The following is a 16,095-nucleotide window of genomic DNA, read 5'->3' on the forward strand; positions in this document are numbered from 1 at the left end:
TGATTGGTTTCTACTTATACCACGTGAGCGTAGCTTGTACTTTTGGCAAATTACAGTACAAGTATGGCTATGACGTGTGCTTTACATCGCTTTACATACACTGACCACACAGCAGGCCGCCAGGCGCTAGCCAGGAGGTCGCTCCGCTCCCTCACAGTGTCTCACGCCAAACTCTCATTCAAGGTTGGCAGCCCTGTAAAAGACTCCTCTGGACATAAAGATTCTTTTTGTGTGTGTGTCTACATCAATTGCATTCATGATCATGTGCATGCTACATTTGTAGATAGCTCGTAGGAGTACTACACTGCACTGTCTATGAAGTGTTTTATTTACAAGCACAGGACCTGTGTAACATTTTAGTGTTAACTAAATAGTGATCTGGGTCAGAGCTCACTTCAGATATTAGGGAGATTCAGTAGAACAATTGTCAGTTTCTTGAATAAACATAAGATTAATAACTTTAGGCTGTCATGCATCTAGATATGGTTATTAGTATTTGTAGGATTAACATTTTCCCCTGGTCACTCTTAGGTACACCAGTGTAACATTGATTTTGTATGGAGCCAAGGCATGAGTGCTGAGCCTACCTACGGACATACATTGTACTATGTACACAATAAGCCAGATGATGGGTTCAATTCCCAGGCCAGTCCCATCTTTTTTCCACATGGTCTATTAGTCCATGGAAGACTACTCCAGAGTACACTTGGGCAGGTGTCTGTGGGACATTATGCATGTTACTGCAGTATAGCAAAATCATCTCATCCTCAACGGGTTCACATGCAGTAGACTGAACAAACATTCGTAGTATTTATAAGCTAATTTTCCATCTACAGGCATATACATATAAATGCAGGCATTGCAAGTAGCAGAAATCATGATGAAGATTCATTAACCTGCAGAGCAGCCAAATCTCTGTGATTCTCCAATAGAGGCTCCCTAAAAACTGAAATTCTTTGTTCGATGCCTTTACAGAGTAGAATTCAAAATCCTCCCTGAACCAGGGAATTAAATTCTGGCATATTGTGTTGCTCGTAATATTCAGTTATCTTCCTGACTGCTCTGTTGAATCTCCCTGAGTTTGATGTGGAAATACTTGCAGTGCACTGCAACTACAGTTTAACTGAGATGTGTTGTGTTTTTGCCTGTCATGGAAATGACATTGACAATCTCATGGCAATATTTTGTTGATTTTTAAGATCGTGCAGGTCTAGTCAAGTATGAATGAAAAACTGAAGGTAATCACAGATATTTACACAGCACTTTGACAATGTCAATCAATATCACAAGCAGGGATTTGGAGTGACTGCTATGAAAGCGGGAGTGTTAGGTTTAAAATACAATCCACCATGAAAAATAAAAGGGTCTTTTCTTCTTTTTCCCGCAAGTTTCCATTCTTCATTTACACAATTATCCTGCCATTGATGAAAAAGTTGAAAATGATATGTTGTTTTACGAGAGAAATAGTCACTTGCCTCCACCAAGATAGTAATTCATATGAATATGTACATTAATGTAGAGAAGAATAGAAAAAGTGCATCTGAGGGCTCTTTTAAAGGGTCATAAGGGGCTTATTCCACCCCAATACAACAGTACATAATATGTAGATAGAATCCATTACAGAGTTAAGTGTAGCAGTACGGTATGCAATTTAATGGCAATATGGAAATTGGTACCAAAGTTTAATGATAGATTTTCATCGAGGGAAAAGGGGTATTGATATGATTTAAATCTGACCGCCCTATGAATTTGAGTCAAATTAAAGTCAAATATCAACTTGATATGTCATTAATGCTGTTTTGATTTTTATAGACTCATCATTAAAAGACTTGTCTTAGTAAGTCCAGGTCCTTTCTTGACCTTTTAAAACCTATTATTCTTAACCCAATGACTACAATGTACAATGTATATATTCCCTGGTATACTCAGACATGTACAGTGCACGGCTGTATTTTACATTGTAGAAGTGTGTCAAAGCAAAATCAGCTTGTCCTCAGAGGGGTAAAAATGTTGCATGAGCACTGTGTGTCTCCATGAATCATGGTGAGGACAAACATACTTTTAGGCTTGTGACTGTAATGTCTACAGACACAGAGTATCCACTTTGCCAAGCTCAAACACCTACAAATGTACGGTAGAAAAAACACTTTGATAGCGCCATTTTAATATCTTGAATGAAAAATACAAAATACAGGACTTAGTACTACACACTATAACCAGGTACAGTGTATGGTCCTTTATTGAAACAGTGCTCTACATGTACATGTATATCGTATCATTTACCATGGCTGCTGACAGATCTAGGGGGAGGATTAGCATTTTTCATGAATATTGATCACAGACAATGGTGACAAAGAACAGCTGTGCTAGTCTTGTGATATCAGACCCTTTGTGGTTTCATTGCCACAACCTTTTGTTTGTACGTTGAAGCAGTGACTGAGTCTAAATATTTACAACACATTGCATAGAATGGCAAGACAGATATTATCTTTTTTCTTTATACAAATAAGGAAGGGAAAGGCATATTGTATGTTTAAAGGGGAAGGCTACTGTAACTAATCAGTGGGAATCAGTGGTAATGCTGGGGGATGATTGTTCCAATCCTTATGGGATTCATTCAAGAGTACATTATATATCTATTATTGTGTGAAAAATATTTGCTTCAGAATGGTCTCATATTCAAGTAATGTGCAGTTTAATGTTTCCAGGTTAGAGTCCCTGGTCAGTGACGGGGCATTAAGCTGCACATTACTTGAATATGAGACCGTTCTGAAGCAAATCATTTTCACACAACAATAGATATATACAATGAACTCTTGAATGAATCCCATAAGGATTGGAACAGTCATCTCCCAGCATTCCCACTGATTCCTATACTGATCAGTTACTAGCCTTCCCCTTTAAATGTGTAGCTCTGTACAATTATGTACATACTTTGTGAGGAATCGAACTCATTTTGTTTTATTCTAGTCTACAATGTATAACTTTGATATTTCACCTCAAGCATTGATCCCAAACGTTTGATACTGATTTCAAAATAATGATAACCTGTATTTCAGAATATGTTTATTATGATCTTATGCTATCTAAAGACTGAATGGAAAAAGTCCTGAATTACATTGTACAACCATTTTTCTAGAGTGTCGCTTTGCGAGGGGAAACACTTTCCTGTAATTAGGGTGCCATTTCTCTTGGAATTTTGTCAATTCAGTGATAGTACGTAAGAACTAGAAATCTTTTTGAGTCAAGTCATTATCTAATTTTTTTATGCACATAGTTCGTACTGATACAAGTCTGGAAAAAATTAAGAAAATGTTACAGTGTGATGGAGCAAGTAGTATTCATTGATACAAGTACACTTGTACAGTGAACATGTACCGGTAATGTACTTGTACTTGTAGAAGAAACTGAGAAAATGCTGTAGTGGGATGGAGTAAGTATGTAGGTACATACATGTACAAAACATGTGCCTTACAGTACCTCCATGGATGGAGACCAACTAAACGATAACATTGTTTAAGAACACAGGCTTGAACTTAGAGGTTTTCATGTCTGTTGTTGTGATCAGCAGCTGGTGAGGTGAGGAGGTCTGGATTTCAAGTCTGTCAGGGGTTATTGATTATGTAACGAGGTAGCGTTGACAGCTACATTGTACATGTGTATTAGGTAGCCATACCCTTGCATACATTATTACAATGCAAGTGTTACTCTAGTGGATGCAGAAAATAATTTAATGAGTTTGTGTGTATCTGTACACGTGTATGTTTGTGTGCGCGCTATTCATTCAGACATATTACTTCAGTTGACTTCATGTACCGGTAACAAGACTTCAGTGATATTCTACCGCCCCAGTACAATTGTATGGTTTTTGTTTGTTTGTTATTTTTTTTTTGTGTGTGTGTGTGTGTGTGTGTCTGATATCCTGTGCATTTTTAGCAGACAGTGTATCACTGCTATTAGACCTGCCCAAGGTGAGATTCTGTGCCTCTATAATACATGTACATTATATGTTTTTAAATATAACCTGTAGGTAGGTACACGTGTAGTAAGTGAAAGTGTAAAGAATGTGGGTTGAGGCTCTGGGCCCGTGCACACACAACGAAAATCGAAATTACAATCGCGATCTGAATTTCGATTTTTTTTTTCAACCGTTCATACACAAGGAAAAATCGCACTTCGCAGCAAGGAAAGAACGATCAGTGGCCAAACTGCGCATGCGCGAAACTTGCATGACCGCAGACTGACCCCCGCGGTCCCAGTAATGTTGACGTTCACGCGCTACGAACGATGGGATTAAAAATACCGATTTCCAATTCTCGATCGCGCTCACACACACGATGCTTGGCAAAATAATTGCGATTATTCTGAAAAATCGCACTAATAGTGCGAGTTGGATCGCGATTAGGATCGCGAAAATTAGTGAAATTTTTCTGTCCACACAGGAAAAAATGTCGAAATTTTGATCGCGATAAGAAAATCAATTTTTAAATCGCACTTTTTCCCTTGTGTGTGAACGGGCCTAATGCCTGAATGGGTCCAAGTAATCACTTGCAAGCAATGCAGTTCACCATCACTTGAAAATAAAGAGTACACTTTATGAACGTTGTGTCTAGTTTTCAGCCGATCAATGCTGGCATATTCTTTGCCTCAACAGCTGAGTGATTTTTCAGTATTTCTATTTGAGTGCAATGTGAATTGTGTGTAAATAGTTGTTGGACTCAGTGGGTGCACATTCAAGTTTGCTCACCCATGTGACAAGTGAGTATGTGGGTGTGTAGCGCCTGGAAGATTTTGTGTATGTTGAATGTATGATACATCAAACAGTATCCTGAATGCTTGTTGCTTCATTATATGAAGTACACTTGTAAATTGTGTCAAATTCAGTGCATACAGTTGTAGCACAATGAAATGGTTTCATTCTCTGCCTGTCACATACAATTTACTCGTAGAGTCTGGTCTTCTGTGGGGTCCAGTTCAGGGGGGCATTTCATGAAGCATTTTGTCGGACAAATTTGTCAGACAAATTTGCTTCAGACAAATTTGCTCTCAGCCAGTCAGATGCAAGGATTTCTGTAGCTTATATCGGTTTGTCAGAAAAAATATCTGACAAAATGCTTCATGAAATGCTCCCCAGGTTACGCCCCCTGCTCTTTGCACAGAATGAATGAAGTGGATCTTTACGTGCATGAGTTGTGACTCAAGATCTCTCTTCACGGGATGTCCATTTTATGTACTATCCGAGGGAAGGTGACTTGCACAAAAAGTCAAAAGTGCATACAACCTAATATATGGTATGCCACCACAACATCCTACTGCCCCACTTCAAATGTTTAGCCTATATGATGCAATCAGTGAGTGGAGTACTTGAACAATCCGGGATGAGGAGGAAATTACTCTTCTGGCAGGAAATCAAATATTCACATTTATCAGAGGATTTTAATTACAAATCATTTTTATATAAGAGACAATGGAAATATTTAAGTGCAAGTATACATCCTGATAAGGTGTTTTGTGGTTCCGAAAAAGCATAAACAACAAAAACAAGAACAAAAAGGAAACCACGCCTTTGATTCACCTCCACATGAAGAAGACATCTCAGTCATATCATTTACATACAGTATTGTAAGACCTAATTTTGAAAGATTCACGGTCAAAGCATTCATTTTTCAAAGCAAATATAATTGTCCAGGCTGTCAATCAATGTGCAGGCGCAATGTATTATCAAAACTGTAGAAGGCCATGTGCAAACACAATGTGCGATGTATGACCTCCACTCGCGCCTACCTTCCCCTCTAGCAAACACTGTAGGCCTACATGTATAGTGTATGCTGCGTTTTGAGAGGCAAAGTGTTCGCCTGTGGCTAAAGGTGCAATCACACATCGCCGGTTTAGACGGCGGTTCATGGCGGTTCAGCAAATCGCCGTGCTCCGCCAAAGACCGTGTTTACACCGTACACAAACCGTGGTCATCCGTCACTCATCCGCCATGAACCGCGAGAACCGCGGGGAACCGCGGGGAACCGCCAGAAAAATTAAACATGTTTAATTTTTCGTGGCGGTCTTGGCGGTTTGAAATGGACCGTGTTCACATCGCCGTTCATCGTGTAAAGAACGGCATCCTCCGTGTTTGCACCTCAAGATCCGTGATGATACCGTGTTAACACCGCCATAATTTTCAAGCGAAAAGAAACAATGAACTTAAAAGAGAATAATGGCTCCGGCGACACTTTGCGGCGGAGCAATAAGAATGGAAAAAAAAAAGCAAAAATGAACCCATAATTCAAGATCGGGTAAATATATTGAATGTTATAGTTTCCTTATACTTCTTTAACACATAGTATTATACAGTAACAAATAAAGTTTGATACATGTTCAAAAAGTTGTTAGGTATGTTGAATTACCTTATTTACATCAAAACCATCATTTTCATTAACTGGTAACTTCATAATTTTACTTAAGCTTATAAATAACAGCTTTTGAGATGGCCAGCCACGTGAACGTGATGAGTTATACACAGAAGACTTATGTAAATATGTTATGTTGATACAGATAAAAATATTATGTTGAAACTTAAGAGAGTAGAGGGATGTGCAATGTTGAAAATTGAAAAAAAAGACACCATTATTATGTTACGTGAACCTGTAAGTAAAGAGGAAACTATGCACACATACTGTATATGCTTGTTTGATAATGTATAATATACATAAATGTCTTTTTATTGACTGTTGTTAAAGGTATTATTATTATTATTATATTATCATCATTGCCGCTCTAATAAAGCGCATATACCTTTGGCAAGGTCTTATATGCGCTTTAGAGGGGGAACAAAAGATAAACAGGAAAAGGTAATTCCAGAAACAGCAACATGCTCCTCTAATCATCATCTACAAACACTATGTTACTATTTTATCAGATAAGTTTTTAAAAACATTTTGGACTTATTGATGGAACTTGCATGTTTTATCTCTTGGACTGCTGTTCCACAGTCCTGGAGCGGCGTAAACTACGTTTGCCATAGTAGTTTGTTGTAATGGATCGAGGGTATCACATACAGATTCCCCTTACGATTTAGGAACTCTCATAGGCTCATATTTCACAAGGAGCACTGAAAGGTAAGAAGGAGCAATTTTGTGAAAACATGGATAAACAAGCAACAAGATCTTAAATTCAATACGCGAAATAACTATGTGAACACTAAAAGGGGTTAATGAAAAAGAGAGATGTTGAAACAAGCAAGTACTCGTACGTCACTTGATGAATAAACCTGCAAATGAACAGGAAACTTCGGAAACTATGTTGGATTCTGCTTTGATATGCATGTCTTTTAATGACAGTTAATACAGATATTTTGAAAATCAAAAGAGAAAGAGAGAAAGCACGTTGAAACTTGAAGATAATTGCTTGTTGCATCACTAATATCAATCTGTAAAACATAGGGGGCTACAACGATTCATAATTTCTTTAAAATTGCATTTACCTAACAAAGCAAAACGCTCCTTGTTGAAACCCATTGAGGACAAGTGAAAGGGCTCTGATTGCATCCAAATACACGGGCTTGGTATGGACTCCTCCACCTTTCGGGGAGATCCGCGTTACTACCGCGTCAATCCGCGTTTGCTCCGTGTTCAGATCGTGTTGAGAACGTAGTCAAAGTGCTTTCCGCCATCATTGGGACACGGTTCACGGCGGTTTGAGAACCGCCATGAACCGCCATCTAAACCGGCGATGTGTGATCGCACCTTAAGTACCATATGACCTGTTTATTGTAGTATCATGACACAGACATTCCTGTATTACCTGGTCAAAGTGGATGCACACAGTGATCACACTAGTTTGAACTTTGCATTAGAAATGTCTACAGGCTCAACCACTCAGCCTTTTGTGATTGGTGTGTGACTCTTGTATGCACCTTTTAACACACAGCTTTTAATACAGATTATATTATGATCTAGACAGATATGATCTACTTCAATGATGTACAGGTGTATAGGACCCCGGTTACAGTGCGGGGCTGGGCTGAGCCCAGCCTCCATTGCGGGGCCGATCCCCACAATTTTGTCCGTTCACACTGCCGGGCTCGGCTGCGCTTTTAATTCAAACCTTTCAATATTTTGTCGTAGTGGCGCTCTGCTTGTAAACAAATGCAGTGTTGGTATAGTCTGGTTTTCAGACCCTTTGCAAACTGGATTACGTGGCGACGAAGTCGCCGTTCGGGCAAAGGCCTTTGCAGGACAAAACCACCTTAGTTAAACTATACTAGTTTTCGACGTTGAGGGGGTTAATATCCTGAATAGCGAAATAGTACGGGCAGAGGGTTTGGAAGCCAGACTAAAATTGGCCGCGCATTTGGCCCAGTTTGCGTTTACACTGAGAAAAGGCTGGGCTCGGCCGCGGCAGAGACCACCTCCAGAGCATGGCCAAATGCGCGGCCAATTTTGACCCCGCATTTGGCCTTTTGCGCGTTTATACTGAAATGAAGGCGGGCTCAGCCGCGGCCGAGCCCCGCATTGTAAACGGGGTCTTATTGTGTTCAAACACATTACTGTAAAAGTGGGTATTTTCGTGTGAGTAATTTTTCGCACTTGGCTGGAGAAGATGAATTTCAAGGGTGTTTTAGAATTCCATGGAATCAGGACATCAATTACTGGAGCATATGGCGTGTAAAAATATTTGCGTGCTTTTATTTTCGCGCTAGCTTCTGGTTACCACAAGTGCGAAATGTGCGAACATTTCCACAGTGTGAAAATTTCCACTTTTGTAGTAGCGGCAGTGCATGTTCACAAGGTTACTATACTGTGAATGATTGTAGCTACTTAAGAGTAAGATAATTTCTTCTTTTTTTTTTTGAACTGCAAGCTCATTTGAATTAGCTATCATAAGTCTTATAGGGTGCGTTCATCAACTTCCCATGTTTTGAATGCCTCTCAGCACGTGACTCACAGTCAAATTGTGTTTGCAAATTATGCATTTTGTATCATGTTTCTCGAGTTGTTGCGTTTATCAACTCTCGTCATGAGTTCATTAGGAGGCCTGCACAATTCCATTACCCAGTTTGACCTGAGGAGCGGAAAGGTGTACAATGTACATAATTTGCAGTGATTGGCATGGGCAGATCCCAGCTGCAAAATGTTTCAAATCGACTTTGCGATTGTGAAGTCTACAGAAACACATTTGTGATCGGCATTTCAGAAACACATTTCTAACGCCATAATCAGAATCAGCTTTGTGTTTATCAACTGCCCAAAACTCCTTGAAAGTTGTTTGGAAACCTTAATTTTGCACCAGAAGTGTGTCAATAAACACACCCATAGTTTTGTCAATTGGTGTGCGTTGCTCAGTAATACACGTACAATGTATAGCAAGCAATGTTTGCAGTGCTCCACATGCAGTGACCTCTTGTTCACACATTGCAAGCATGTGATCAAAAAATTTGAAGCTTATAGCAAAAAAGTATAGCTAAAGTATGTACTACTAGTACATTGTACTAAGCATGGTGTCTAGCATTGTCATACAGTGTGAAACATGAAACCTGTGACAGTAACCAAGATGTTTGTAATGGGTAAATGATTCAACTTGTTCACTCTATGGGTGCTCAGTATCATCAAGCTTTTTATGACATACAATGTCCACCTGATGCTAAAGGAGGCTTCCTGAAAACTTGGATATCTTAATGTCGGGATTTTCATATCAGGGCAATTACCCCCCCCCCCCCCCCCCCCCCCGGCTTAGGGTTAGAGTTAGGAGTTTGAGTTAGGGTGGTTCAGGATTAGGATTAGGACTAGGGCCAGGGGAAGGGTCCGGGTAATTGCCCAGGGGGTAATTGCCCTAGACCCGGGATTTTATAAGAGGAATATATTAAGCATCTCCCTCGGACCTGTACATAAGTTAGCGCAAAACTTCAAATGTGTGCTCGACTGTCGGTAGTAGGATGTGAGATTAAAATAAGAAAATAAGAAGTACAGACTGACATGGCGCGTTGTTTGGTTTGATTCCACAGCTGTCCTGGCAATTAAAAACAAACACACGTGCATACAGAAGGATGAAAAAGGCTTATGGGAGGTAGTTCAGGTGATCTTTCACCACATGTGGGTTTAAACAGCAAATGCAGAATGTTTGAGTTATTAAAGAATGACACATACAATCAGACAATCTAAAATCAGAAAATGTAAAAAAACATGCAATTGTATCTACAAGGGTGTAAATGAGTAGAATAATGATTTGATCTGTACATGGCTGCTATGGAATTGATTATGCTTGTAATCCAAGATTAAGGTCTCATCCAGAGGTCTAGGCAATGAGGATTTTAATGTGCCTTGCCAAAGGGAATGAGTACTTCTACCATTTGGCTCTAAACCAGGAGCCTTGGGATCGGTGTCCATATACAGTGTCATCTACTGAGCCATACATATACTTCTCATACAATGCAGTATGAAATGTGGATTGCTGTCCCATTTGTTATGTCACACCAAACTCACATACATTGTATTACAGTGTATCTTATTGAAGGGAAGCTGTCAAAAGATGAATGAATGCATGTGAGCACACTGAAACTGATATTTGTAGATTACATTATGTTGCATTATGACAGATGATGAAGATGATGGTGATGATGATGATGATGAATTAAATCCTGGTACTGATTAAACAGCATTTATATACAGTGTACCTTTTGTATGTCTAGTGCCATTTATTCAAAGGTGCCCGGCCCCCACAATGTGGCACACATTATTCACAACGCAACGATATCTTACCTTAATATTCTTTAGTATCTGTCTGTCTGTGCAGGTATCGTGCACATTATAGAAGTATCTGTAATAGAAATTATGTGTTATAATCTGCCTTTAAAAACACAAAACAAACCCTGTCTTTCTTTCTTTACTGCAGTACGGCAGGTGAGTCCCTCTATGCTCTGTTGAATGTGCCCAAGGACGCCAAAGAAGACGATATTAAGAAGGCCTACAGGAAAGTAAGTAACAACAACAGACAAATTTGTTTGGATCCGATGTGATTCCAACGTATTGGTTATAGAGAGAAGATTCATAACAAATACAGCATGCACTATGCATTTTGTGGCAGTCAAGTTTTCATTTCAAACATTATGGATTTACTGATATTCATGAAAGCAAGATGCAAAAATATGGCCCTGTGTAGCACAAATTCAATGTGCTAGGTAAACCTACATGCATGATGTTTGTAGAAGATGTCTGTTTAGAAATTTTAGTTTACTTATACAAAATTTAAATGTATACTGTAAAAATATGAATTTCTACTGATTAATTTTAATGCCAACCCAGTTTTAGTGAATTTTATTTCTTTCTCGTTGTCGGGGAAGGCATGTTTTTTTTTTTTTTTTTTTTTTTTTTTTTTTTTAAACCAAAATTACTGTGTCTTTAAGTATCTTTTTAGGTGGATATTGCACTGTATAGGAGTCTGTCTAATATTATTGATAATTATTATTTGTGTTCTGTTATCCATACTATACTACATACCATGCTGCCAAAAAAAAAAAAGAAAAAATAAAGAAGATCCACTTTTACAGCTACATTGTACTTGTTCTTTGAAGTGGAGGCCTCTATCAAAGATAATGACAAATGTGGAAATAAATATAAAACAGGATGATCCATCAATGGGTTTGGTTTCTAAAGCTGTTTACGGACTTAATCTCTTTGAAATCGCATTCAAACCCCTGAGGTCAAATTATTCTGTATTCCTGACAACAAAATTTCATTGTCAGCTTTCATACAACTGTATGGGCTTTTCAAATCACTTTGAGAGTAATGGATACCCTCAACTTGACGTGTAGTGGGAGCCTTGTTGGCATCAGCACCACATGTCTACGGCTATTCTACAAGTGTACTACATACAAGTAGCGGCTGCACATGATCATACACAACGATAGTGTCTGTGCCCCTCATATATGTGTAGTTTTAATGCAATAGCACACCTTTAGTATCTTTTAATACACTCTGCTTCACTCTGCTAGTATGGGATGACATTCCCAACTATCCTCTCTCAAAGTTCTGCCTAGGGAGCCTGTATTACCAGTGATTTGCATCGAGGTTCATGTTTGTCTAAAGGCTTACTGATATTTGACAATTAAAAGCCATAAATTGTTTGGAATGCTTGCATGATTTGTGACAAGCTATATTCAGTGAGCCATGGTAATTCAAGATGTGGAGTTGAACCATCACCCAAATGTTCAGTTTGCACCAAAGCCTGGAGCCTTGTACACTGTCCAGTGTTAAACCTTTCTCTTTTGTTTTTTGTCAGTTATTTATTTCTATTAAGAAATAACATGAAAAGCAGGAGAGCAGAAGTTGTTAAAACATGTCCACAAGGAATAAAAGATATGTACAAGAAATTATAAAATGAACATGTAGCCTGCGGATTGTAAGTTAGAATGCATGAAATAAGAAGTGATTTCACTTTGGAAGTAAGCAATTGACATTTTCTTGCCGCAGAGTATTGCATAATAGATAATGATACACTGGGCAAAGCCATACAGATTGTGTACTGTGCACTGAGAATTATCCTCCTTCGGCAATGCACATGATATTGATGGAATTTTGCTTCTCAGAGAACATCAAAAAGTGTGTTTATGACATAATACGTGTAATTACCAAGTCAATTGCAATCTTTAAGTATTTTGTATGTCAGGTTTTGAAGAAGTTTTGATGTCTGGTTACCCTACAATTAGTCCCATGTATGTTGTGATACTATGAAAAGGACTTGATGTAACATGCCAGATATGGAAAATCAAAATGTGTCATGATGAAGTGTAATATTTTTAATACACCATGGCAATTAACCTGTATTCAACTCTTAACACATTTTGATAATATGCATGTAATTGTCTGGATTCTATACTGTTTGATTGTTTGTTTTGCTTATAGCTTGCATTGAGGCTACATCCAGACAAGAACAGAGATGACCCTCTGGCCACAGAAAAGGTAAGATGATAAAATAATTTATCTCAACGGGGATGCAATTCCTACCACACTCAAGGGTACATTTCCACCAAAATCTGGTCCCAGGGCCATTTCTGTCCCAACTGGCTGACAAAGCCCTCCATTAGAACCAGTACACAGTGCATCCCACTGGTAGGCATGTTCTCTAGCTACTCTCATACCTCCTTGGGCCTACCAACCCCTTGTACCTGTGGTGGGGACCTATACTTTCTCTGTCGTAGGACAAGAACTTGTGTGGAACACTGGACTGGACGGACACTGTATGACACCTTGATATTTTATGTACTGTAGTGACTCAAGAAGACGAAGGACGTGTAGGCAGAGCATTGTACATGTAGGAGCTTCCTGGCAGCTCTGGGTCCTATAAAGATGTTTGCAATCATTGTACAACATGTATCAGCAACGTTGCAGTAATTACAGTGCTCAACAAGTGACAATGTTCACAAATGATTGATTATTTCCAGGCTATTTGCATAGTAATTGCTGAATCTCAGTGGTTACAAGGCTCCTAATGAAATAGGGCCCAGAAGGACATTTATAAAAATAAAAGAAAGAAACCAAACCTTCTAAGGGTAGCACATGTTTTCATGTGAAATCAGCAAAATCCTGATCCTACATGTACAAGTGTAAGTGATATTGGTGACGGAATAAAATATGTTCATGTAGGAATTAACATACACTGTCGTGGATTTGATGTGACGGCGAAATGGCAGCGGGAGTAGGTTTAGCAAGATTAGGGATGAACTAGGGTGAGGGGGCCACTTATTAATGTGTGTCGAGAAGGAGCTTGATTCTGAAGACGTGTGATTTTTTATATCCCCCTCTCTCTCTTTGAAGTAAAATGACTAGATCCAGTAGTTGGGCTTTGTAGGAAGTCATCTAATATCATAGAATTGTGTCAGGTCTCATATCTATGGTGGCTTTAAGTGTGTGTCTACAAGAGCCACACTGAGTAAGCAACTTCCACATTTTTTTTTCTTTTTTTTTTCTGGGAAATAATTGTACAGATCATTTTATTACATTTTCATTCTGATCACATTTGGTTTGCTCAGTCAATGACAAGGAGATAAGATCTGAATCTATAGTATGGAATGACAGAATTATATAGAAAGATAAAATTAATATGCTGGCTGTGCATGTACATTGTACTGTACATGTAGGTGTTTGTTTGTGTGTGTGTGTGCAGAGGATAGATGAGAGGATGAGGTTGTAGTTTACGAACGTGTTTGCTCTTTGATAGCCAGCCAGTAATCGGGAATTCCATCAAAGGCGAGCACCACTTAGCAAATCTGTGACGCATGTTATGAGTGTGTTTACAAAAAATGTGATTCCCCGTAAAGAGTTGTCTAGCCCATTAATTGATGTCCATAGAGCACACAGCTCAAGGACTGTACATTGAACAGCAAATGATTAGGGCATAGATCGGAAAGAGATACAATGTACAACAGTGTACAGAGAATCTGATCTACAATTATTGTGGAAGAGGGGTTCATCGAATGATATTTTGCATGAGGTACTTCATGGTTGGTTGCATTAAAATAAATGTGTGATGTCTCCCTCGTGATGTAGCAATTAGGAGCTGTCCATTAAAAGACCAGGGAATTCTGATTTTTTTTTTTTTCTAGGAGAAGACCATAGATTTTGCTTACTTGTCTAAAGTTTGAACTAATCATGTGTTTAGTGTTGTTGTTGTGGTATAGATTAACGACAAGGATGTGAACACAGTGTAGATTTAGTCTTGTTGGATCAAGGTTGAAAATAGGGTAAATATATTTTTTAACCTGTTGGGGACGGGCTAGCTTTGCTACAACATGCATTTTCCGTAGACACCTGCCTGAGTATACTCTTGGACTAGTCTTCAATGGGTTAAGTCATTGATTGTGGCTGAAAAAATGGCAATACATATATTGATGATGCAATTGTATATTTGCACCTTATTGTCTGATAAAAAGTGACCAATAATTAAAGAGCATTCATGAAATGCATTAGTAAATCATCGCAAATTTTGGCTGAAAAATGAAAAAGATTTAGGCATTGGCTACAAATACTCTTTGAGAGGTTAGATATTCTGAAACATTTTGCCAGAAACCCACACTTGATTTTTGGGATGTGGTAACATATTTGTACATAGGTGTCAAGTTTCAATATGAACAGAGTATTGCAGTCACACTGTTGATTGACATTGTAAGAAGTGGGGCTCGTGGTGTACAAGACCTATAAGCAACTGAGCACTGTTAACCACAGAAATTACACTTGAGAGGGTAAAGTGCATACGTAGATTGGAATGGCAACCTACCAAGTCCTGCAGTATGCAGCTTGAACATGTCCAATGACTTGTCTGTTGGTAGGAGTATGTATCATGTGATTGGTCTTGTGACAGAAAACTGTTACTCGTGGTTGTTGCAAGGGAAGTCCCCCCCCCCCCCCCCCCCCCCCGCCGAGCCTGGCTGTCACTTCTCAGCGCCAACACTGTACGGGCTCGGCCACGGCCTTTTCACTCACTGTACAGGTAAACAGGGTCTTAGTAAATGTGGAGTGGACTGTACACAAGTAGGTACATGCCCAATGCTAACCCTCAGAAGGTGTACGTTTGGGCTGGGCTAGAAAAAAACAAACAAACATCAACAACAACAACAACAGCACATAATATAGTATTAATTGAATGAGAATTTAATCATGTGAATTACTTCGTACACATGATAAATATGTGGTATTTTGCCAATGAAAATGGTGTGGACACCGGTATTAGTGGAATTTCATCCCACAGGAATAAATACAAACATGAATGCACCTAACATGCTATGAACCACCCAGGATCCTGAGGCTTGGAATTCCCAAAGATATTGATCTGCCCTTTTAGGTATGACATAAAAGAGTAGACCATGAAATAAGAGAGTAAAGTTCCAACATGCTGCATTTTAAAGGGTGTGTACAGTTGTGGTCAAGGTGAGGATTTAACTTTTAACGTTTTGTGAGATAATCAGAAACCACTCTATGAGATGTCAAGGAGCATGATGCAATTTTACGGGGTATCAAAAAGTTTATTTGATGAAAATCGGTTTTGAAGTGGCCGAGATATCTAAAAATAAGGTGAAACAAAGAGATCCTAATAAAGTTGGGGCCTGTA

General features: G+C 38.9%; 1 protein-coding gene across 1 annotated transcript in view; it reads left to right on the forward strand.

Annotated features, from left to right (window-relative positions):
* Positions 1-16,095, forward strand: part of LOC140226292 (dnaJ homolog subfamily C member 5-like) — a 33,713-nt gene that overhangs the window by 3,410 nt on the left and 14,208 nt on the right. The window contains exons 2-3 of the mRNA XM_072306788.1: positions 10,885-10,966; positions 12,894-12,950. Of these exons, the coding sequence (XP_072162889.1) occupies positions 10,885-10,966; positions 12,894-12,950 (139 nt within the window). The remainder of the gene's footprint in view (positions 1-10,884; positions 10,967-12,893; positions 12,951-16,095) is intronic.

Source organism: Diadema setosum, chromosome 3 (genome assembly GCF_964275005.1).
Source record: "Diadema setosum chromosome 3, eeDiaSeto1, whole genome shotgun sequence".
In the NCBI taxonomy this organism is placed as follows: domain Eukaryota; kingdom Metazoa; phylum Echinodermata; class Echinoidea; order Diadematoida; family Diadematidae; genus Diadema; species Diadema setosum.